The sequence below is a fragment of the Microtus ochrogaster genome, chromosome 5 (assembly GCF_000317375.1).
Source record: "Microtus ochrogaster isolate Prairie Vole_2 chromosome 5, MicOch1.0, whole genome shotgun sequence".
NCBI classification, from domain to species: domain Eukaryota; kingdom Metazoa; phylum Chordata; class Mammalia; order Rodentia; family Cricetidae; genus Microtus; species Microtus ochrogaster.
Window position 1 is genome coordinate 66,827,513 of NC_022012.1, and position 24,716 is coordinate 66,852,228.

A 24,716-nucleotide genomic window follows, 5' to 3' on the forward strand; every position below is an offset into this window, starting at 1 on the left:
TGTGCCAGCAGTAGCTGGCTTGTTTGTGTTTTTAAAGACTTATTTTTAATATTTTAAATTCGGCATGTGTGTGTGCGTGTTTGTGCATATGAATGTAAGTGGAGTATCCTCAGAGGCCTAAGAGTCCCCTGGAGCTGGAGGGACAGGCAGTTGTGTGTTGCCTGACATGGGTGCTAAGAGCTGAACTCAGATCCTCTCTGCATCTACTCCAAACCATTAAGCCGTTTCTCCAGCCTCCAAAAGGATCTACTTCTGCCTTCAATAGAAAAATTCTATCTACATTCAGCTCCCCTAGTCAGTTTGTACAAGCCTGTAAACTAGTCCCTCAAAATCTCCCCCTCTCTCAGACCTCAGTGAGAATAACCACTAAGGTCTTAGTGCAGGTGTGCTTTTGAGACTGCTGACACACAGGTTCCGGCGCACTGTCTTATTTTTGTTTCTTGCGTTGTCTTCAGGCACATCATCCTGAAGGCATATCGCCCCTCCAGATGTAACTAAGAACATGAACCGCCATGACCACCATCACCCCAAGCCTTAAAACCAGCTATATACATTCATATATATATGAATGTAGCCCTATTTTTTCTCAAAAGCAAGTGTCATGTATGACTGACGTTTACAGTGGTGGAGGTCCGTTGCTGGATGCCCAGCCTGGTGGTTATGGCTCCCACCGCACTGTAGGTGACATCTGGGCTTCAGTTGTGTGCTGAGGAGGGGGTGGTGCTCAGCACAACTCTAGTTTTTTCCTGGCCCTGACAGATGCTCACATTCACTTCTGGAGAAATATCTATTTCCAGCACACATGAGGATCGACACCACAGACATACAACACAAAAGCAGGTACCATGCTAAATGTTAAATGACATTTTAAATCTGTACTTTCTTTCGTGAAGAAATTTCTGAGGCTGGGGATGAAACTCAGCTGGTGGATTGCTTGTGAAACATGCTAGAAGACCAGAATTTGATCTGCAACTCCACAAATGCCACCTATAATCCCAGCGCTGGGAAGGTGGAGACTGGAGGAGTAGAAGTTTAAGATCACCCTCAGATACCAAAGGAGTCTGAAGTCAGCCTGGGATAGATACGTGAAACCCTGTCTCAGTAAGTTAAATTAAACTGCAACAACTGGGACTATTAATACATGTCTTTAATCCCAACACTTGTTGGGGAGGCAGAGACAGGCAGATGTCTGTGAGTTCGAGGCTAGTCTGGCTTACATAATGACTTCCAAGACAGCGAAAGCTATATAGCGAGATCTTGTCTAGGGGGAAAGGGAGATTTTTTTCTGAGTGTTTTTAGAGCCATTATCTTATGTGAGACAGGCAGGGCAAATACTGACATCTGCATTTTTATTTTAAATAATTAATTCTGAAATTTTGATTTTTTTGGAGGCAGGATCTCCTATGGGCCCAAGCTCGCTCCATGGCTCCTTATGTAGCTAAGGATAATCTTGAAATTTGTATCCTGCTGCCTCTGCTTCCCCAAGGTTGGGATGACAGGCATGCACTTCCATATCCTGTTTCTGGATCTTAATTTTCCAAAGGGAACACTCTCTGATTTGTCTGGGGTTACCACTAATGTGCCAATCAGGGCCAAGACTCTAACGGTACTCTAGAGTTCTTGGAGTGGATCCATTTCATCCTCATTAATACATGGCTTTGGTTTTACCTTCAATTTTTAAAAGATTTATTATGTATATTATGTATGTATTATGTATACAGTGTTCAGCCCACAAGAGGGCACCAGATCTCATTACAGATGGTTGTGAGCCACCATGTGGTTGCTGGGAATTGAATTCAGGACCTCTGGAAGAACAGCCAGTGCTCTTAACCTCTGAGCCAACTCTCGGGCCCCTTACCTTAAATTTATTAATTATTTGGAGCTGGCCGGAGAGATAATGCACCATTTAAGACTGTACACTGCTTTTGCAGAGAACCAGAGTTCAGTTCCCAGCACCCATGCTGGGCAGCTCACAGCTGACTGTAACTCCTGCCTCAGGGGATCTAATGCCTTCTTCTGCCCTGAGGGCACTGCACACAGCTGTACAAACGCACATAATTAAAAGAATAAAAACATTTTTTAAAGTGCTAAAGTTTTACGTGCCACATTTATCACCTAGAAGTGTTTAATCACTAATACCAAAGGCAGTTTCTCCTCCCAGCTCTGCACGGCACACAGTAGAGCACCAAACACAAAGTGTTTAAGAAACAGTCACACCCTGTGACAGTCCCTGGAAGGAAGGACTAGACAACCAGGCACTGTCCTTCCTTATGGACGACATCCAAATAACTTAAATCAAGTATAAAGTAGTACATACCCAAGGACCAGGCAGAGCCACTTTAGCATGAACACCAGCAGGGAAAGAACAGTGATGTCAAAGTAACCAGAAATTCAGCTCCCAAATCCCCAACCTAGAGACTCACTCAGATCTGAGCCAAAAAGACACCAAGGACGCCCATCAATCAGTGACAAGGACACACATCGAAACAAGACTCAATTCTCATTTCTTGAAAAGAAAAAAAAGTTAACCATATAACAATAGCTTATTTTTTAAAAAGCAGTTTCGTTTAAAAATTATTTATTTGTATACGTGTGTCTATGTGAGTTAATGATACATGTATGTGCAGATACACACAGAAGAGCGATGTCCTCTATCACCCTCTACTTATTCCTGTAAGGAGAGTCTCCTCCCTAGTCCGGGTCTCATGGCTTTGCTGGCAGACTGGAAGTCAGCCATCGGCAGCAATCCTCCTGTCTCCACTCCCCTCTGAGTAGGGCACTGGCCTCCGCACAGCATCTGCAGGACCCTGGTCTGCTATCCCGGTACTGAGATCCACACTCTGGCTCTCATGACTCTACAGCCCGCTCTTTTAACACTATGCCATTTCTCACGTCCTTTGTTAGTTAAAAAAGTGAGTCAGATTATTTAATTCCTCTTTCGGTGTTTATATAATAACCAAAACAGACTGACTACTTGACCCTACTTTTATGTGTGTTAAGGTTCGTATTTGAAGTGTGTCGAAAGCTCATGTGCAAAAGATGGATCTTCTGCACCAGTGTTCAGAGCCGGGATGTGACCCGAGTATCTGCTCCAGTGTTCAAACCTGGGATGTGACTGGCGCATGCGCACCAGTGCTCAGAGCTGGGATGTGAGGGGGCATCACAAGAGCACTGACCTTATCAATGGATTCATTTACACATTCACAGCTGGGTTCAGAGGTAGGGACTCCATTAGGAAAGTAACCCTGCCCCCACCCCTCATCTCACGCCCACGAAAGCAAGCCGTTCTGTTCTAGCAGACGTTTCTCCCATGATGCTCCCTCTCATCACAGACCCCCAAGCAGTCCTAAGAGCCCATGGACTAAAACCCCTAAAAGCATGAGCCGAATAAGCCTGTCCTCCTTTTGGTAGATTTTCTCAGATATTCTGTCAATGAGCTAGAAAGCTAACTAACACAATCCACATGTTCAGACCTTACAGGTATAAAATATAAATGTAAGCCACCCGGGGGAAGGTCTGAAAAGGCATCCTAAAGAGGGAAAAAGAGGAAAGTTACAGAGCTTCCAGATGTTTTCTCTGGAAGGCAGGAGGCAGAGTGATCATTTTACAAAAATGAAACCAGGCTAAGCACGGAGATTCAGGCCTATAATCCAGCACTTAGAAGGCACAAATAGGAGAGTCATTGCAAATTCATGGCTCGCCTAATCTACAGAGTGAGTTCCAGGACAGCCAGGGATACTTAGGGCGGAGTCAGAGTGGAGACATGTAGCCCCACTGGACACAGACGCTGGAACTTTAGCCAGTAAGCCAGTCACCTGGCGAGACACAGATTACTAGAAATGGGTTAAATTAAGATGTAAGAGTTAGCCAATAAGAAGTTAGAGCTAATCTTGTAAATAATATAGTTTCTGTGTGGTTATTTCAGGGCTGACAAGCAGCCTTCTTACAACAGGTAAACTCCAGAAAAGCTACCATCGGAGCTGCGTTTTAGTCCCAGTGCCTGTATAAAAGGATGGGTGTAGTGGTGCACACTTATAGATCCAGCACTGGAAGATAGGAGGTGGAACTGGGCAAGTTCCAGGACACTCAGAAGTATAGCTAGTCTTGTCTACCTAGCAAAGCTCCAAGCCAACAGGACCCTGTCTCAAAATAAAAAAGTTGTGTGGCCCCTAAGGACTGACTTCGGAGGTTGTTCTCTGACCTCCACTGAAACTGGCGGGGACACACACTCACACACAGGGAGGTAGGAGGAGAGCACTGTAACACTGCATAGATATACAACTGCAGAGAGTGTAGGAGTCAGCAGACGAGGCATGGAAAACAGAAGAGGGGCTTCCCCCTCTCCATTTCTGCCACAGGCTTTCAGGGAAACTTTACCGTCTAGACAGCCAAGAGAGCAGCTTAGGAACAGAATGGAATGGTAGGATCAACTCCAGGAAAGAGGAGAGAAAAACACTGCACCTCCATAAGCAGCCCTTCCGTCTCTCCATTCACAGGCTCCCGAACCCTCCTCCCCCACCACTCTCCCGCATCCTTCACACTCATGCGGCGTGACTCGACTTACCAACCGATTTTCATCAAACACTTCGAAAAGAAGCCGGTGCTGCTGTGGAAGGACCTAAGTGAGAAAAACAGTCTTTCATTAACACCACGAACATCAAGCCCCAGAGGCCAAGAAACATATTCAAAAGTGGCAGCTTGGTGACCCAGTTATGCACTTAAATTACACAGATAGTCCACAGACTCAAGTCACCCACAGTCTCCTGAGTTCAAACACTTTTGTTGTTGCAACAATATGTAGAATTTTTCAAAGCTAATGTCTTCCATTTTTGCTGAAATATTCCAATAGTTTAAATCTACTTAATATCAAACATAAACAAAACTATTTTTTAAAATAAACCAGAGGTGATGTTATATAAAAATATATTTAGGCAGGGCATGATGGTGTATACCTCTAATCCCAACACTCTGGAGCAGAGGCACACAAATCTTTATGAGTTATGGGCTGGCCTGGCATACAAGGTAAGTCCCGGGCCAACCAGGATTACACAGTGAGACTCTGTCTCAAAAAGCAAACAAAAAATGTATTTAGGAAGGAGTTCAGTGGATACAGTACTTGTTACACAAGCATGAAGTCCTGGACACTCTACTTACACAGACTAAGATCCCTTCATAGGACCGATGACACTCACAGTGGGATGAATCTTCCTGAATCAATTAATCATCAAGACAATCTCCCACAAACATGCCCACAAGCCAGCCCAATCTAGATAATCTCTCTTTGAGACACCCTTTCCAAGTGACTTTAGATTGTATTGGGGGGGGGGGAGGGTGCTTAGAGACAGAGTTTCTCTGTGAATCCTTGGCTATTCTAGAACTCACTCCACAGGCCAGTCTGGCCTCAAACTCAGTTGATCCTCCTGACTCTGCCTCCCGAGTGCTGGGATTAAAGAAAGGTGTGTGCCACCACTGTGCAGCAGACTTTACGTTTTATTAAGTTGACAAACATAACAATCACATCAGTCAAAGAACGAAATGTTAAAAATGAAGGGGGCCCCTTCTACAAATGAGAGAGCATTTCATGTAATATCCTTACCTCTGGATGGTCACACGGCTGCACATACACACGTACACACACACACACACACACACACACACACGCACGCACGCACGCATGCACGCACATGCGCACATGCACACACACCATGACTTGAGATCTCTTTGTATCTGATTTCAGGAAGGTAGTCAGCTCAGGATACACAAAATATAAACAGCAATCAAAACTGTAAAATGTAATCTCTGAATGTATATGCACTTTATATACAGAAGCAATGTGAAGCTTTTCATTTTATAACTGCTAAGTATGATTAGATCATCAGAAATCATAGCTGTTAGGGGCTGGAAAGTGGTTCCGTGGTTGAGAGCACTCGATGCTCTGCCAGAGGATTCCAGTTCACTTTCCGGCATACACGTGGCAACTTACAACTGCCATAACTCCAGTTCCAAGGATACAACACCCTCTTCTGGCCTTGCAGGCTCCTGCATGGTACAACGAACGTACACAGGCTCACCCACATACACGTAAGTAAAATAATAAAAGAAAACTAAACCATAGATGCTTCCCAAAGGGAAGGAAGTAGCTAACATAACAAAAGAAAACTAGAAGCAGCATCCTTAGAGATGCTTAGGACACTCACAAGCATAAAACAAATACAAACCAGTACACTACAGAATGAGTTTCCAGAAAACAAGGGCTGTTGGGCTCAAATAGAAATGGTTTAAGGTGAATTTGTGGTGGTCTCTCAAAATACAGAAGAAAATAAAAAGCTGAAGAAGAAAAAAAAATTAAATGAGTTGGGAATTTAGCTTGGGCAAGGCCCTGGGTTTTGTCCTAAGCTGGGGGTATGGGGTGGGGGAGAAAAAAAATAACAAGTCTGGCCATGGTGGTGCAAACCTTTAATCCCAGCACTCGGGCAGAGGCAGGCAGATCGCTGTGAGTTTGAAGCCAGCTTGGTCTACAGAGCAAGTTCCAGGACAGTGAAGGCTATAGAGAAAAACCCTGTCTCAAAAAAAAAGGAAAGAAAAACAAAAAAGAAAGGAAGGAAGGAAGGAAGAGAAAGACTTTCTGAATAGATTCTAATCAAAGAAGTAAGCTTACTGATCTAAAACAAGGGCTAGGCAAAATATAACATGTGATTCTGTGCTGTATGCATGTGTGCGTGTGTATGCAAATGTGCTTACCTATACCATGTCTGTGGAGGTCAGAAGTGGATGTCAGGTACCTTCTTCAAACACTTATTTTTTGAGAAAGGATCTCTCGCTGAATCTGCAACTTCCCATTTTAGCCAGGGTGATCAAGCTGTTTATGCCCCTAGCACTGGGGTTCCAGGGATATGTCATTGTACGTGGCAATAATTATATTTTTTAAATGGTCTTATTTTGTCTATTTACATGTTTGAAACGTGGCTCTGCTATGTTGGACAGACTAATCTCAAAATCCTAGGTTCATGTGATCCTGCTGCCTTAGTTCCTGAATAGCTGATTGTAGGTGTACCATCACATTCCAGCCCAAGCTGGTCTTGAACTTCTGATCCTACTGGCTACACCTTATACCTCCTCCTCTACCTAACACCATCAAACCAGGTTTATACTTACATTGTATATGTATATACAAGCAACTACACTAGAGCCTTGACTTTCTCTCCCAGCCCCAAGAACCTACATTTTTATATCCTGGACCTTTAGGAAAAGTTTTCTGGATTGCAGAAAGAGCTCAGTCAGTAAAATGCTTGAGGACCTAGACTCAATCCCTAGAAGTAAAAGAGCCAGTCTGGTAAGGTGTGCTTCCAATTCCAGCACAGGGCAAAGGAAACAGGCAGATCCCTGGGACTCAGTGACCAGCCAACCTAGCCTAACTGTACACTGTAAGCCAGAGACAGATCCTTTCCCAATGAAAAAGGGTGGATGCCTAAGAAACAATACCCAAGATTGTCCTTTGGTCTTTGTGTGCACATGTACTAACACACAAAGTGGGGGGGGAAAGCAAAATCTGTTGACCCACCAAGGGATATTAGCTCCAGGGATCTATTAAGTTCTTTCCTACCTATCCAGATGGTACTGGTACCTATAAGAGATATGAGAAGTCACATTTAAGTGACATTTTCTGATTTTGTGGATCCACGAAGATGTCAGACTAAAGACTTGAAATCATTTGGGACAGATTGGCAATAAGACTGGACATAAACTCAGTGGTACAGTGCTTGCCTAGCATTTTCAAAACTGAAGATTCAATCCCCAGCAACACACCCACCCACCAGCACCACCACCAGTCCACTGTGGGCAGTACCATTCCCTAGGCTGTGTACCTGAACTACAGAAAGCAGTAGAAAGTTAGATGAGAGCAAACAGCATGGCTACTTCATTTCTCTCAGCTCTTGAACATGGATTTTATGTGAACAGTTATTCGAGGTGTGAGCCAAATTACTCCCCACCCCCTTAAGCTACTTTTGGTCAGGGTGGGTGATCACAGCAACGGAAATGAAACTAGAATACTAACAATACTCAGTTCTACTCTCTCATCGTCCACATCTGGTTTTGGTAACAGAGCACTGCTGGCCTCATGTATGAACAAACTGTGGGACGTTCCTTCCTCTTCAATTTTTTTTTTGGTTTCTCAAGACAGGGTTTCTCTGTGTTTTTTTGGAGCCTGTTCTGGAACTAGCTCTTGTAGACCAGGCTGGTCTCAAACTCACAGAGATCCGCCTGCCTCTGCCTTTCCTCTTCAATTTTTCACCAGACACTGGTTGAATGTGTGACAGAAGTTAACAGTGGAACTACTGGGATGGATTGAACTCTTCGTTGAATGCTTTTAACTTAAAGTTCAATTTCTTTAAGAGATAGAGGACTATCTGGACAACTTATTTCTCTGTAAGTTTTGATAGTTGTACTTTAAAGTAACTAACTGGCCCACTTCATCTAAGTTAACAAATGTACGGGCAGAGAACCGCCAGCTGGCATCCCACATCATCTACTTTTACACTGGTGAAGAATTAAGGACATTTCCGTACAAGAAATTCACAATCATCAAGCCAGTGTTACAGAATATGCTTCAAGGAACACCTTACATAAGAGGTGGAAAGAGAGTTACTCATAAGAGCACAGGAAAAGCTGGGCAGTGGTGGTACATGCCTATAATCCCAACACTTGGGAGTTAGAGGCCAGCCTGGTCTACAGAGCTAGTTCCAGGGCAGCTAGTGCTGTTAGACAGAGAAACCCTATCTCAAGAGCACAGGAAAGAATATTGTCAAGAGAGAACTAGATGAACAAAGGAGAGCAAGGAAGGAATCCATCATGTCTAACACAGTAACCAGGGAGATCTGATAGGAACAGGAAAAGAAAAGGACAAACAGCAACCCAACCAACCACAAAAACAACCTTAAAATTACAGGACTCAGTACAGGTCACTCTATTATGACCTTAAATGTAACTGGCTTCAAGTCAACAATAATGAGACACAGACTGGCTGAGTGGTTTTAAAAACTAGATCTAGGGCTGGAAAGATGGCTCAGAGGTTAAGAGCATTGACTGATCTTCCAGAGGGCCTGAGTTCAATTCCCAGTGACCACATAGTGACTCACAACCAACTATAATAAAATCTGATGCCCTCTTCTGGCGTGCAGGCAAACATGCAAAAAGAACACAACACTATACATAATAAGTAAATCTTTAAAAAAAACAAACATAATAAATAAATCTAAAAAAAAACCAACCTAAATCTAATGATCTGTTTTTTTTTTAATTTTTTTTATTTATTTATTTACTCATTATGTATACAGTGTTCTGTCTGCCTGTATTCCTACAGGCCGGAAGAGGGCACTAGACTTCATTTCAGATGGTTGTGAGCCACCATGTGGTTGCCGGGAATTGAACTCAGGACCTTTGGAAGAGCAGGCAATGCTCTTAACCGCTGAGCCATCTCTCCAGCCCCCTAATGATCTGTTTCTTAAACAAACAAATGCCCAAGTCCTTCGTGAAACCAAGGATGGGGCACAGTCTACTGAGTGAGATGAAACAGACTGGAAGCTAGCAGTTCTTCCAGTGTCTGACAAGGTAGACTTCGCACCAAAATTAGTCAGCATTTTTCTAAGATGACTACATACTAAAAAAGGGAACAATTTATCAAGGAGATGTAATACTTGTAAATATATTTACAGCAAAGACCAAGGTTCCCAATTCTACAAAACAAACACAAAAGACATAAACTGTCAGACAGTAATAGTGGGTGATTTGGTCAGTACTGAACCCTCACCTCTGGAAACATTGTCCAGACTAAAAATCAACACAGATAGCTCAGAGTTAAACTCTACCACTGATCAAATTGACTTAGCTGATATCTACTGGATATTCCATCCAAAAGATACAGGATACACATTCTTTTCAGCAGCCCATGGAACCATTTCTAAAATAGATCACTTTCTAGGCCATGAATCCAGACTTACCAAATACAAAAGCATCAATATAACCTCTTGCATCTTATCAGCCATAGTGCAATTAAACTAGAAATCAGCAGCAAAAACACACAGAGCGATTACACGAACACTCGGATAGACTCTTGAATAAACCACTGTATCACTGAAGAAATGGGAAAGCTTCTGGAGTCAAGTGAAATTGAAAGCCCACTTTATTAGAACCTCTGGGGTGCAACTCGGGCAGGTCTAAGAGGAAAGTTTACAGGTATGAGTGCTTACATTAAAGAGTGGGGCGGGAGGGTCCTCATTTGGCTCAGTGGCTAAGAGCACTTGCTGCACTTCTAGGACCCGAGCTCAGTTCCTAGCACCCACATCACGTGGCTCACATGCGGTTGTTACTCCAGCTCCAGGGAATCCTCTGGCCCATTCAAATTCCCATGTATACCTATTCATAATTTAAAATAATAAAAATAAATCTTTTCTTGAAACTCAGAAAGAGGCTGGTGAGATGGGCAGCTCAGCAGATAGAAGGGCTTGCATGTAGGTCTGACAATCTGGCTTTGATCTCAGATGGCAGGAGAGCACTGACTCCCGAGTTGTCTTCTGACTACCACAGCACACCTACAGTGTGGAAGGCATGTGCACATGCGTACATACACACACACACACACACACACACACACACAGAGAAATAAATAAATAAGCATTTTTTAAATCAGAAAGATCTGAAATAAACTCATAAGTCAAAAAAATTTGGTACAAAATGGATAAATTTTTAGGCATATCTGATCTGCTATTATTAATCATGAAGACATGAAGATTTAATAATACTCAAAGCCATGTAATCAAGAGTGAAGGGCGATAAACAGTCACCCACCAAGACAGTCCAGAACAAGACAGACCCACTGATGGATTCAGACAAACCTTTAAGGAAAGTCAACATTAGTGTTCCTCAGTCTGTTCTATAAAGTAGTCATGGAGGGAACACCACCAAACTCATTCTGCAGGGCCAGTGTTATCCCAACACCAAATCCAGAAAAGGATAAAACAAAGAAAGTTATAGATCAATTCTGCAATGAATATAGACAGACAGGCAGACACACACGGCACACATACACGCACACCCCTAAAATTTCTACAAACCAAATTCAAGAATAAGACAAAAAGGTGCACCATGGCCAGGCTGATTTCATTCTGGGGATACATGCTTAGTTCAAAACATGCAAATCAATGCGCTTCATCAGAACACACACGCAGATCTAAGGGTAGAGGTCATAAAATCATCTCAATCAATGAACATACACAGAGATAATGGCAGATATCATGTGATCCTTTCAACCAATGCAGAAAGGCCTTTGGCAAGGTTCCCTGAAGAAACTGCGAGAAAGAAGATACCCTAACATAATAAAGCTGTCACGACAAAACTACAGCTGACATTATGCTAAACTGATAGCGCAGTCTCTAAAATCCTGAGCCAGACTCGGGTGCCCACTTTCCACTCTTACTCTATTTAGAGCTGGAAGTCTCAGCCCCATCAGTAAGAGGAAGAAAGAAAAGGTGAACAGTGAAGAAGTCAAACTGTGGCTCCTTGCAGGTGACTGACCATTACCTAAAAGGCCCCGAAGAGTGCATCAGAAAATTCTTAAACCTGGTTAACACTTCATCAAAGCAGCAGCTACAAAAATCAACATGAAAAAAAAAAAACAGTAGATTTTCTAGATACCAGCAGAAAATTAAAAAAAAACAAAACAAAACCAGTGGAGCTAGAGAGAGCTGACTCAGCAGTTAAGAGCATGTGTTGCTCTTGCAGAACCTGGGTCCAGTTCCCAGTATCTCTATGGTGGATCAAAATGAGTTCCAGAGGATTCCAGTGCCTTCTTTTGACCTAGGGGCACCAGGCACACGTGTGCTTTACATGCATACATGCAAGGAAAACACTCGAACATATAAATTGAAATAAATAGATCTAAACAAAAAAATTTAAATACCTATGAGGTAAAAGGCCTCTACAATGAAAAGTTCAAGACACCGAAGACACTAGAAAATAGAAAAAAAATCACCCATATTCAAAGACCAGAGATGTAATGTTGTGAAAATGGCTGTTACTAAAAAGCAATCTTCAAAAATCAATCCCAGCCCCACCAAATGAAATTTTTCACAGAACTAGAAAAAAAAAATCCTAAAATCCATGTGGAAATAAAGACTTCAAACAGCTAAATCAACCCTACACCGAAGGAATACTGTTACATAACAAATCGCCATGGTAGAGGCACCTAAGCAGGTTTTCAGGCCAAGGAAATGGATCAGACAACTAAACCCACACAAAGAGCCACCCAATGTTTGACTAGAGTTGAAAACATCCTCTGGAGAGAGCAGTTCTTTAATCCTGGGTGGACTCCCAAAGCAGAACAATGAAACAGGCCCTTATCTCTTGTCTTGTGCAAAAATCAATTCAAAAATCCATTACAGACCTAACGCAAATCCTGAAGTGGGCAGCCGGGCAGTGGGCAGGGGCAGGGAGAGCCATGGAAGGCCGTGGGGGATAAAAGAAAACACAGAACGATGACACATGTTTGAACATACCACTATGGAATGATTTATTTTGTATGCTAACCTAAAGCATTAATTTAAAAAAAGATTGTCCTATATTCTGACGTCATCAAGGATAGTTTTATAGTCAATTTTCATATTTTCTTGTGGTTAAAAAGCAAGAATAACAAATAATCTCAAGACAAGTAGAGATGAAGATGAACAGAAGAATTTTAGTTTTTAGTTCATTCCTTTCTGTAACATCTTTATGTTAGTGCTTTCATGGAAATAAATGAATCAAAAATAAAGAAATTGCTTTTAATCTACACAGAGAAGCTTTGTATCTAAAAATCAAAATAAACAAATAAATAAAACTACAAAAAAGACAAATCAGCATTCATCAAAACCATGACTGCCATTATGAGGCCAATGAGAAGTTAATACTACAGAAGGGCAGAGCAAGGCATGGTGACACACACCCCTAATCCCAGAACTCAGGAGGTAGAGGCAGGCGGCTCTCTAGGGGCGGAGCCTGAGTGACATCCTCTCTCAAAAAAAGGAGAAAAGCAACGTACAAAGAAAATTTTTGTACATTGAAAAATGCACAAACTTCTGAGCAAAATACAGTAAGGAAAGTAATAATAAATTTTAAATAAGTAACTGAGCCACTTGGGAGGACTTTGAACATTCCTGAGCCATACACATGCCAAGGAGCCCGTCTAAGGCAGCCTCTGGCTGAAAGAGGAAAACCAAAAGTTAGTTTCACTTTTCTCCAAATGGCTCTAACCAAGTCTGTGCCACTTCTTAAAGAATCCAAAATCTGAGACCAGTTTCAAATGCTGGTCCTGCAATGCTGAGTGGAAGGAGAGCTGTCTCTCACCATGGACACCAGAAGCACTTTGCTGGTGCGAGGCCTTCAGAGAGGCTCCCGTGTCCATCCTCAGCAAGTTCTTCCCTTCTGTCTCCCTTCATGAGAACTGAAGAAACCGCACAAACCTCGGCCTGTCCAATGCAGACAGGAGGCTTCTTGTCCCTGACTGAAACTGTGTGTTCCACAGCTGCAGCCACATACATTTTTTCCTTGTTTTAATAAAACAAAACAAATATTTACCCAGAAGAGCACTGCACCAAGGGGAAGAGATTAGAGGAGCCTGGCAGACGAGAGTCACAGTGACCCTGGGTGTGAGCTAGGTCAGACAGGTGAAGACCACATTGAAGAAGCAGAAAGAAAATGGGAAAATGTTTTTTTTAAGAACACCGGCCTGGAGGTGGTAGCACATGGCTTTAATCCCAGCATTTGGGAGGCAGAGTTTAAGGCCAGCCTGGTCTACAGAGTGAGTTCAGAGTGGGTTCCAGGAGAGCCAGGGGTGTTACACAAGAGAGACCGCCTTGAAAAACCATTTAAAAAGCAAATAAATAAACAAAAGAACACTAGCCATATGTGAGTTCACAAGCAATGGGGAAACTGAGGCAGGAAAATTATTTTAATTAAAATACAAGCAGGAAGGATTCCGCCAAGAGATTACAGGAATGCACCTCCACCTTGCGTGGAATGGTAAGGACTTGAGAAACAAGTCCCTCAGAGTCTCCTGAGAGCTGGGGTAAGGGGCTGGAATCTGAGGTGGAGTGAGCAGGCTGGCAGGTCAAGAAAGGGCCTGCAAGGCAGCGTCCACCGAGCCACAGGCCTCCCAGCAGTCTCCCCACCCATGGCTCTGTGGAGTGGAGGAAGAGCGCTGTGTCTGCTTCACTTGAGTTGATGAGGACGGGGCGGTCCAGCTGCACGACCATCTCTCACCACTATCGCCTCCACGTATTTCTCACAGTAAGATTAGTGGTCCTACCATGTCTTCAGAGGGTTCCTAATTTTAACTCTCTTTTAAAAGATCTATGTGTGCCTGGCATACTCAAAGCTGAGAACAGGGCACTGGATCCCCTGGAACTGGAGTGACAGCTGGCTCTGAGCCACCATTCGGGTGCTGGGAATTGAATCCAGGTCTTCTGCAAGACCAACAAGTGCTCTTGATCCCCGAGACATCTCTCCAACCCCTAATTTTAACTCTCCTTAAAATTTTTTCTGGGGTCAGGCGGTGGTGGCACATGCCTTTAATCCCAGCACTCGGAAGGCAGATGCAGGCAGATCTCTGTGAGTTCGAGGCCAGCCTGGTCTAGTGCCAGGAGAGACTCTAAAAAAATTTGCTGGGTATCTGGGCATGGCCACACACACCTTTAATCTCAGCACTCAGAGAGCAGAAGTAGATAGATCTCTGTGAGTTCAAAGCCAAGTCTGGTCTATATAGCTAGTCCCAGGCGAGCCACAGTTCACAGGGAGACCCTGTCTCAGAAAAAAAACCTTAAAATTTTCTTTTAAAAATTTTGGGTCCAGGGCTGGAGAGATGGATGGCTCAGAGGTTAAGAGCACTGGCTGCTCTTCCAGAGGTCCTGAGTTCAATTCCCAGCAACCACATGGTGGCTCACAGCCATCTGTAATGAGATCTGGTGCCCTGCTCTGGCATGCAGGCATACATCGAGGCAAAATGTTGTTTACATAATAAATAAATAAATAAATCTTTAAAAAAAAATTTTGGGCCCAGTGAAATGTCTTGGCAGGTTAAAAAAAAATTTTATGCAAGCTTGGAGCTTGAGTTTGATCCTGGGGACCCATAAAAAGGAGGAAGGAGAGAGCCAAGTTCAGGATTGTTTTCTGACCTCCACACGTGTACTGCATCAAGTGCATGTCCTCACTCACACATACATTACACACACACATGAATAATAAACAAAATTCAAAAGTCTAGGCAAATTCCAAAATGTATTTTAGAATATTGTAAATGAGTATTTAATATGGAGAAAAAATATTTTTTTCTTTAATAATAAAATAAAATGCATACTTACTCTGAATAGTATTTCTTCATTCCATTTTGGATTCAAAGACTAAAAGACAATAAACATAGTGTAATTTATTTTTTAATAATTTGTCATTAAGAAAACAAAGTTTATTAAAAACTTGTGGAAGCTGGCTAAATCTAACCTTTTTGATGGTTTTCGTCTGAACACTGGTGAGGACTCCACTCATCGGGTCGTACAGGGTCACTCTCACGTAAGGGTCACTGTTAAAAACAAAGGCGTTTAGCGGCGGCTCGTCCCAACCGTTCACGTGACCAGATTTCCAGAGTTCTCCTTGTTAACAGCTGCTACTATTTTATTATTTCTATTACTTCGTAACCTTAAAATTCAGGGATCTGTACACAGGCTAAGTATTTGCAGAAACTTACATTTTGTTAAAAAGTTTACATACCAAGTCTGTAAAACAGGCAGGAATTTAGAATGCAGATCTCTTACCCACAGCTCTGGTGTCTTACAAACTTTTTAGATATTTTAAAAATGTCTTTGATCCTTACCGTCCCTTTTGAATGCAGGTGGCTAATTGAGGGGTTGTAAAACTAGCTTTTCAAGACCACAGCTGTTTCCAAACCTTCTCACAGTATAAAACTTGTTACATAGGAAAGACCTGCACACACGCGGTACACGTCAGCTCACACAAACATGCACAAATACACACAACTGAAAATAAATAAATCTTAAAATTTTAAGTCTTCAAACTAAGTTAAATCTTTAATTACATTAAAATAAGATGAACTGCAGTTAAAAATGATTACACTTTTCCAAGCATGGTGGGGTGGGATACGTGTGTGTGTGTGTGTGTGAGAGAGAGAGAGAGAGAGACATATGTAGGGCCCCTGGAGCTAGAGTTACAAAAGCTCCCTGACAAGGTACTGGGAACCAAACTCAGGTTCTCTGCAAGAGAAGCAAGAGCTCTTTACTGCTGAGCCATCTCTCCAGTCCCGGGAACCCTAATAAAGGAAGACATGAAAGAGGACATCTTGTGACACATGGGCTTTGAAGAGCAGAGACCGAGTGAGGACATCTTAGGCAGTCACAGTCAAATCTCCCTCTCTCTCTGAGTATCTCAGATAGTGCTGACCCTTCTCACCACTTACTATCCACCCCCACCCCCACCCTGTTTCCTCATAAACCTTCTCTTCTTGATTTACAAAGCCCACTCCCAACACTGGCACTGATTAGAACCCACCTCCTTCCGGTCCTCCTCCTGTGTGGGGCGGATTCACTTGTCCAGTGCCCTCCATCAACTCCTTTATCCTCCAGTTTTCCCTTTGACCTAGTTTATCGAGGTATATCAATGTGTTTTGACACTCCTCCGTTCCTGACCCCCCTCCTTTCTCTAGCAAAGTGGAACATGTTTTTTTCTTCCTTTCTCAGCTAAACTTTACAAGAGAATGTTTGGTAATAACACTTAGACAGCAGTTACTCCGCATCAAACACTGTTCAAAACAGCTTTTGTGGATCACGGTCAGCTATTATTTTTCTCTCCAAGTTGTGCAGACTACACAGCAGGGGGATGGCCGGGGCTGAGACTACAGCACCTGCTCCACAGAAAACAAGTCTCAACCAACACAGTGACTTCCCCTTTCCTCCCTTCATGCCCATGGCTCTCTAGAACCACAAGGTCTAGATTCTGTCTCTGTCCTCAGATCTATTCTGAAAATGCTCTGAAACACTCATCTCTCGGTTCTTATACCATTATGAATTCCTTTTTTCTTCTTCTCTTCCTGATGAGTTATTTGTATCCCAGATGGCCTTAACCTCTCTATGTAAAGTGAGAAGGACCAGACTCTCCTGCCTCCATCTCAAGTGCTGGGATTACAGGCGGGCATCACCTCATCCAGTTCCCTTGGTGCTGATGGGACCAAACTCAGAACTTGGTGCATTCTCAGCAAGCTGACCTATGTCCTTAGTCCTTCTCTGTCTTTTCTACCATCTGCTAGTTTCACGGTGATATCCCCTGGCCTCCTGTTTTCTACATTTCCCTTCTAATCTTATCTATAGCTTTTACAACTAACTATATAATGTTAAATAAAAACTATAAAAATTGCTGGGAATGGTGACCTTTAATCCCAGCACTTAGGAGGCACATCTCTGTGAGTTCAAGGCCAGCCTGATCTACATAGGAACTCTAGGTCAGCCAGGCTACATAGTGAAACCATCTCAAAAGAGAAAAAGAAATCTAACTCTAACCTACCCCAACAGAGATTGTTATTTAGATATTTTATACTGTCTGTCGCATTCAGTGATTCTGCTCATTTTTAATTCAATTTTTTATTTTTATTACTATTGAGTTATATGACATAAAAGATAGTTAAAGGTCTTGTCAGATGTGTGACTGGTATGAACATTTCATCTGACCTACCTCTTAGGTCTTTATACAATACATTGGCAATAGTCTGGGATCAACGAGAGGGCTCAGTGGGTAAAGGTCCTTGCCAAGGTTGACAACTTGAGTTCAGTTCCCCCAGAACTGATTCATATGAACTGTCCTCTGGCCCCCATCTACATGCTATGGCATGGCATGTGCATGTTTACACATACACAGAATAATACAGTAAGACAGACTTCTATTTCCTTCCTTTTCCTCAGTGTAGCTGATTTACATATTTACTTTTTGGGGACCACACACTGCAGTTGGTCAATACATGAGCTCCCACTGAACCCACACTCAGTATGGAATGTGCAGACCCGTCACAGCGACCACAGCTCAGGGAAAGAACACCATGATACTCACGGCAACTTGCTCGAAACTCCATCACTTAGAACTCCGTGATAGGAATTAACGTGGGTTATATATGCCCTGGGCCGCAATGCCCTCACTAACACAATCTATACTCCGAGGGCCTCCCCTGTTATCACTTCCCAGGTGAGGGCCACTTCATTCTTCCCTCTGAGATCTATTAACCTATAAACTGTTTCTGTGATTTTGGTTTTTAATGTATCTGGTTTAACAATTTTGAAAGGCATGAGTGTTGTTATCCATTATTATAAACTTTCTATTTTCCCTTTTATTCTGTCAAATTTTGAGCTCTACATCTCCAAGTTCCATTGACAGGCATATAGCCATTTCTAACTATTACAAATTTCTGATAACAGTTTCATGTTGAACCCTTATTTCATCAGATTTCAATGTATTCACTTTAATCTTTATCATCCCAGTTTTGGATCCATTTCCCCCAACTTGGATGTGTCACTGTTTGGATATCTTTCCTTAAAGTTGTTTCATTATTTATATGTACGCGCACACAGTGCCTGCAGAAGCCAGAGAGGGCAATGGATAGATCTCCTGGAGCTGGAGTTATAGATAGTTGTGAGTCAGCTGATGTAGGTGCTGGGAACCAAACTCCAATCTCTAGAACTCTTACCCTGAGCCGTCTCTTCAGGCCCTCAAGTTCTCCGACACACCCTCTACTTTATGGCAGGACCCTGCTGCACTCCCTGCCCCCATACATCCCTCACTACCAGGGATTCACAAAGACCACGCCAGCCCTGGATTTTTGAAGTTGTCACTATGTAGCATAGGCTGGCCTAGACCTCACAATCCCACTGAATGCTGGAATTAGAAGAATGGGACACCATGTCTAAGGAGTCTTACTTTCTACTTTATTGCAATAACCTCTTCTTTGTGTTTATTTCTTTCCACTAATGTTTCATGTAATTATTGGCAGGACTGGGTACAAGTCTGCAACTCCTATGTCTTCCTTTCCGTGTCCTGCCTCCTTTATAAAAAAAAAAAATGATTTGTTTTGTACTGGCTTTTTAATTTTTTCAAGAATTTTATTTTTAAATTTTTGCTTTTACAGCCAGGCACAATAGAGCACACCTTTAACTCCAACACTCAGGAAGCAGAGGCAGGCAGATCTCTTGAGTTTGAGGACAGCCTGGTCTACAGAGCAAGTTCAAGGACAACCAGGACTACAAAGAGACCCTGTCTCGAAACCAAAAAAAAACAAAATAAAAAGCAAAAAAAAATTCTGCTTTTGGGGGCTGGAGAGATGGCTCAGTGGTTAAGAGCATTGCCTGCTCTTCCAAAGGTCCTGAGTTCAATTCCCAGCAACCACATGGTGGCTCACAACCATCTGTAATGAGGTCTGGTGCCCTCTTCTGGCCTGCAGACATACACACAGACAGAACATTGTATACATAATAAATAAATATATATATATTTAAAAAAATTCTGCTTTTGAAAAACCTTTAATTCTTTGCAGTACTGCGGATGGTTTATGTCTTCTATTATATGCCCTTAATGACTCCCTTTACCTATGCATTCTATCACAACATTCTTCCATACAGGTTCACAGCAGACACACGTACAATGTACAGCCCAGTAGTATAAGCTGTAATTGCCATGAGTACTCCTTTAATCTATAATACAAATCCGTAAGACAAGATTGTGAACCATGATTCCAATGGGCCCAGTATAAGGTCTTACAAGGAACCCAGATTTGATTCCAGCACAAACACAGCAGCTCAAAACCATCTGTAACTGCAGTTACAGGAGATTCAACACCCTTGGTGACCTCTGTGGACATCAGGCACATATATGTACATACACAAAGACAAAACACCCACAAACATAAATCAAATTTTTAATTAAAAAAAATGTGGTTCTAGATATTTATTGTTGTTGATGCTCTTTTCCTTTCTGAGAATCTGAGTTTCCATCTGGCATCAATTCTCTTTACCAGGAACAAGTTGTTTTAACATTTCTTCCTTAGAAAGACTTAAGTTGTGCATGTGCATGTGGCTGCAGTGCCTGTGGAGGCCAGATGAGGGCGTCAGATCTCCTGGAGTTGGTCACAGGCAGTACACTGGAAATGGTCTTCTGTAGGAGCAGTACAGGCTCCTAACTGCTGAGCCATCTCTCCAGCCCGATATTTTCGATAATAAAAAATTATGTGTATCACTGATTTCATTTATTCTTTTTGCTTGTTTCTTTTTCCAGACAGTGTTTCACTGAGTAGCCCTGGCTATCCTGGAACTCACTCTGTGGACTAGAACTCAGAGACCCACCTGCCTCTGCCTCCCAAGTGCTGGGTTAAAGGCACGCACCACCACTGTCTGACTTGAACACTTACTCTTCAAAAAATGTTTTACTTCATTATTTAGCTCTCCATCCTTTCTGAATCTTAGTATGACAGATTGTTCCTTTATATCTACCATCTTCTAATTGGCAAAGACTCCTCTTGACGTAAGCTCAGTTCATCTTTGCTCCACATTCTGGTACCATAACCATCTGAGCATTTTAATTTCAGATACTGTACTTTAGCTGCAGAATTTTCCTTTTATTTCATTATTTATTTATTTAGGCCTCTACTTCATTCCTGAGACTTGTAATGTTTTGACTAACAATGAGCACATATTCTTTCTTTCTTTTTCTTTTTTTCTTTTTTTTTTTTTTTTTCCTGAGACAGTGTCTCTCTATGTAGCCCTGGCTGTCCTGGAACTCACTCTGTAGACCAGGCAGGTCTCAAATTCAGAGATCCCCCTGCCTATGCCTCCCGAGTACTGGGAACAAAGGCGTGTGCCACCACCTCCTGTTCACATGTTCTTTATTGACTCAGTGTGTTCCACTTCCCTGGCTCTTTACAGATCAGGTGATTACATGCTGTACCATAGACACTGTAAACTGAGCTACAGAGACTCTGGGTTCTGTGATTTTCCTGTTTATCTATCTTATTTGGACAAGGGTCACAAACTCTGTTGGGCAATGACTCTCTGCTCAGATCTTTTGACATGAGCTAAGAGTCCAGCTTCTTTTCTTGCAGAATCCTCACTACTGCCACGCTTACTTCAGATTCATTCCTGCCGTTTCTCCACCACAGGCCCCACTGCTCCAAATCTCCAGATCTTCAGGCTATGAAGACGACACACTGCTCCACTGCTCCAGTTTGTGATGCTATGCATCTTCAGAGTCTTTTTTTTTTTTTTTTTTTGCCAGACAGGGTTTCTCTGTGTAACTCTAGCTGTCCTGGAACTAGCTCTTGTAGACCAGGCTGGCCTCAAACTCACAGAGATCCGCCTGCCTCTGCCTCCCAAGTGCTGGGATTAAAGGCGTTCACTACCACCGCCTGGCTCAGACTAATTTCCACAATGGGGAAGGACTCTCCACTTCTTTTCTGCAGGTGTGGATCCCCACTAGCATTGCCCTGCTCTGTTCAGTCTATGCTCAAAGAACTACTTTTTATATTGTTTCCAGAGTGTAGGGCCCGGGTCTACCCTTGTTCCTGGGGTTCATCTTGAGGACAGTTTCTGGTCAGCTAACTAAAGTATTCTGTTTGTTCCTGTGCTCCCCCTGCCCAGCCTGGTGATTAGCTGTAGGGCATTGACTCCATCGTTGGTATGGTGATTTCCCACCTGCCTGGGCGGAAATCCTTGTGCAGCAGCTAGATATATAAGGATTTCCCCAAGTTTGAATAAATGGCATTCGGCTGATCTCCTTTCAAATGACCCAGGTCTCTGTGTGTTCTTTCAATCTCCAGGCCCTTGCCCGACTCGCGTACGGTACAGTGGAGCGTGAACTGTACCGAGGGTGTAACACAAAATCGGGTGTTACACCAGAGACTATGGTTGTTATTGGCTAAAGGATTTGGAGAAACAGAATCTTATAAATTTCTGGAAGCAGAACTCAATAATAAATCCATATTTATCACTGTCTTTAATTTGACAAATTCAGTAATTCAGATACCAAGAAATATAACTTCACTGTGCATCAAAATTTGCTAATATTATCATTCAAATTTTCATTTAATCGAAGTTCAAGAAAAAAACTAAGAAATGTCAAATTAAAATCTCAACTCATAGCCGGGCGGTGGTGGCGCACGCCTTTAATCCCAGCACTTGGGAGGCAGAGGCAGGCGAATCTCTGTGAGTTCGAGACCAGCCTGGTCTACAAGAACTAGTTCCAGGACAGGCTCCAATACCACAGAGAAACCCTGTCTCGAAAAACCAAATAAAATAAAATAAAATAAGAAAATAAAATCTCAACTCATATACTATACTTACCTGGCCCCCAGGATGTCCTTCTTGGCCAGGCCTATGCCAGCTATAACCTTCACTCTCACAACTCGCGTGTTATCCTAAAATACACAACGTTCTGTTTTAGTTTTAGATAATTATGAGTTATCAAATACAAAATAATCTAATACAATAATAATATTAAAATTAGAGAAATCTTTTAAAATAACCTGATTAAAAGCTACATAAAAGAAAATAAAAACAGAAATTGCTATTTTTAGCTATAGTTGATCACATACAAAAGAGCTAGTTATTATATTCAATAAGATTTTGACATTTTTACAAGAAAATCTAACGACAAACTATAACTAATGAAGTTACCACTGTTGCTGTGTTCATAACATAAAATCAAAAGCTCAGTCATTTGTAATAATGACCAAGAAAAGGTAATTATTCTTAAAGTCTCATCAAATAGGTATAAATAATAGCATAGCAAACACACTGTAATATGTCAAATACCAATTACTTTGTATATCATAGTGGAATGAGGTCTTATAGGAGAATGTCTTCATCTTAAGAAGAACATATCATCTGAGGGAAGCTGGGGGAGGAGTTAGTGGGGTAAATGTGATCCAAAGATAATACAAATATATAGCTGGGTGTGGTGGTATACCACTTTAATCCCTAGGAGGGAGCACTAGGCAGATCTCTTTGAAATCTGAGACCAGCTAATCAGGCTAGCCAGGATTACACAGTGAGATCATATCCCCAAAATTATAAATAAGGGAAGAAACAAAAAGAAAACTATGGGGCTGGAGAAATGACTGAGCAGTTAAGCTCAGAAGTTAAGAGCATTAACTGCTCTTCCAGAGGACCTGAATTCAATTCCCAGCACCTTCATGGTGGCTCACAACCATCTATAACTTCAACTCCAGAATCTGAAGTCCTCTTCTGGTCTCTATGGACACTAGGAACACACACGATATACAGACATACATACACACAAAACACCCATACACATAAATAAAAATTTAAAAACATACATTGTGGGGCTGGAGATATGGCTCGTCGGATAGGAGCAAGTGATCCTCTTCCAAAGAACCCGGATTCAACTCCCAGCACCCACATGGTGGCTCACAACCGTCTGTAGCTTCACTTCCAGGAGATCCGACACCGTCTTCTGTCTTATCCAGGCAAAACTCCCATACCCATAAAAATAAAATAAAAAGATTGTATGAAATTCTCAATCAATTAATAAAAATGTTATACTTTCTAAAGAGATACATATCAAAATATTTAGGAAGAAACAACACAAATTCTGTAACTTACTCTCAAATGGCTTATCAAATAAAAAGTTGGATGTGAGTCTGTCTGTCCATGTGTAAATAAAAAGGAATGAACACAATGTTACCATGCTGTGGCCTGAGTTCATGGCTATAGAAACACGTGTCACACCCCTTGTAACTGTCCTACAGGTTAGAAATAGTTCAAATCTAAAGAGGGTAGATATGGATTCACTTTGGCTACTGGGGAAAAATACCCCAACAAAAAGCAACTTAGGGAACTTTACTTGGCTTACAAATTCCTCAGTCCATTGTGGAGGGGAAATCAAGGCAGAATTCAAAGCAGCTACTCAACACATCACATCCACAGTCAAGATCAGAGACTGGGTAAACACAGCCTTGCATGCCCTGGGCCACCTTTCCCACTGTCACACTGTTTGGGACCCCTGCCTAAGGAATCTGCAGGACAGTTTGGTATAACACATACTTCCATAAACTTGGTGCACAGCCTGGTAACACTGTGTTCATTCTCTTTTATTTATATACACGCAGACATCACAACCTACTTTTTAATTTGCTATGTATGCTGGCTAGTTTTATGTCAACTTGACACAAGATACAGTCATCTGAGAGGGAACCTCAATAGAGAAAATTTCTCCTTACGATCGGGCTGTAGGGCCAGGCAGTGGTGGCAGCTGGGCAGTGGTGGTTCACACCTTTAATCCCAGCACTTGGGAGGCAGAGGCAGGTGAGTCTCTGTGAGTTCGAAACCAGCCTGGTCTACAAAGTGAGTTAGTTACAGGATAGCCAGAGCTGTCACACAGAAACCCTGTCTTGGGGAGGGGGGGGGGCGTCGGGCTGTAGAGAAGCCTTTAAAGTATTTTCTTAATTAGTGATTGATGTGGGAGGGTCCAGCCCACTGAGCGTGGGGCCAACACTTGGCTGCTATAAGAAGGTGGTCCTGGGTGCTGTAAGAAGGCAGGCTGAGCAAGCCATGAAGAACAAGGAGAGCTGGGCGATGGTGGCGCACGCCTTTAATCCCAGCACTCGGGAGGCAGAGGCAGGCGGATCTCTG

At 42.4% G+C, this 24,716-nt stretch overlaps 1 protein-coding gene across 2 annotated transcripts in view; it reads right to left on the bottom strand.

Moving 5' to 3' along the window:
* Nedd4 (neural precursor cell expressed, developmentally down-regulated 4, E3 ubiquitin protein ligase) overlaps positions 1–24,716 on the bottom strand; it is a 97,682-nt gene that overhangs the window by 65,631 nt on the left and 7,335 nt on the right. For both annotated transcript variants that reach the window (XM_013346391.2, XM_013346392.2), the window contains exons 2-6: positions 23,402–23,566; positions 22,407–22,480; positions 15,526–15,604; positions 15,390–15,428; positions 4,565–4,618 (exon numbers count right to left, since the gene is read on the bottom strand). In XM_013346391.2, coding sequence (XP_013201845.1) covers positions 4,565–4,618; positions 15,390–15,428; positions 15,526–15,604; positions 22,407–22,480; positions 23,402–23,566 — 411 coding nt within the window. The remainder of the gene's footprint in view (positions 1–4,564; positions 4,619–15,389; positions 15,429–15,525; positions 15,605–22,406; positions 22,481–23,401; positions 23,567–24,716) is intronic.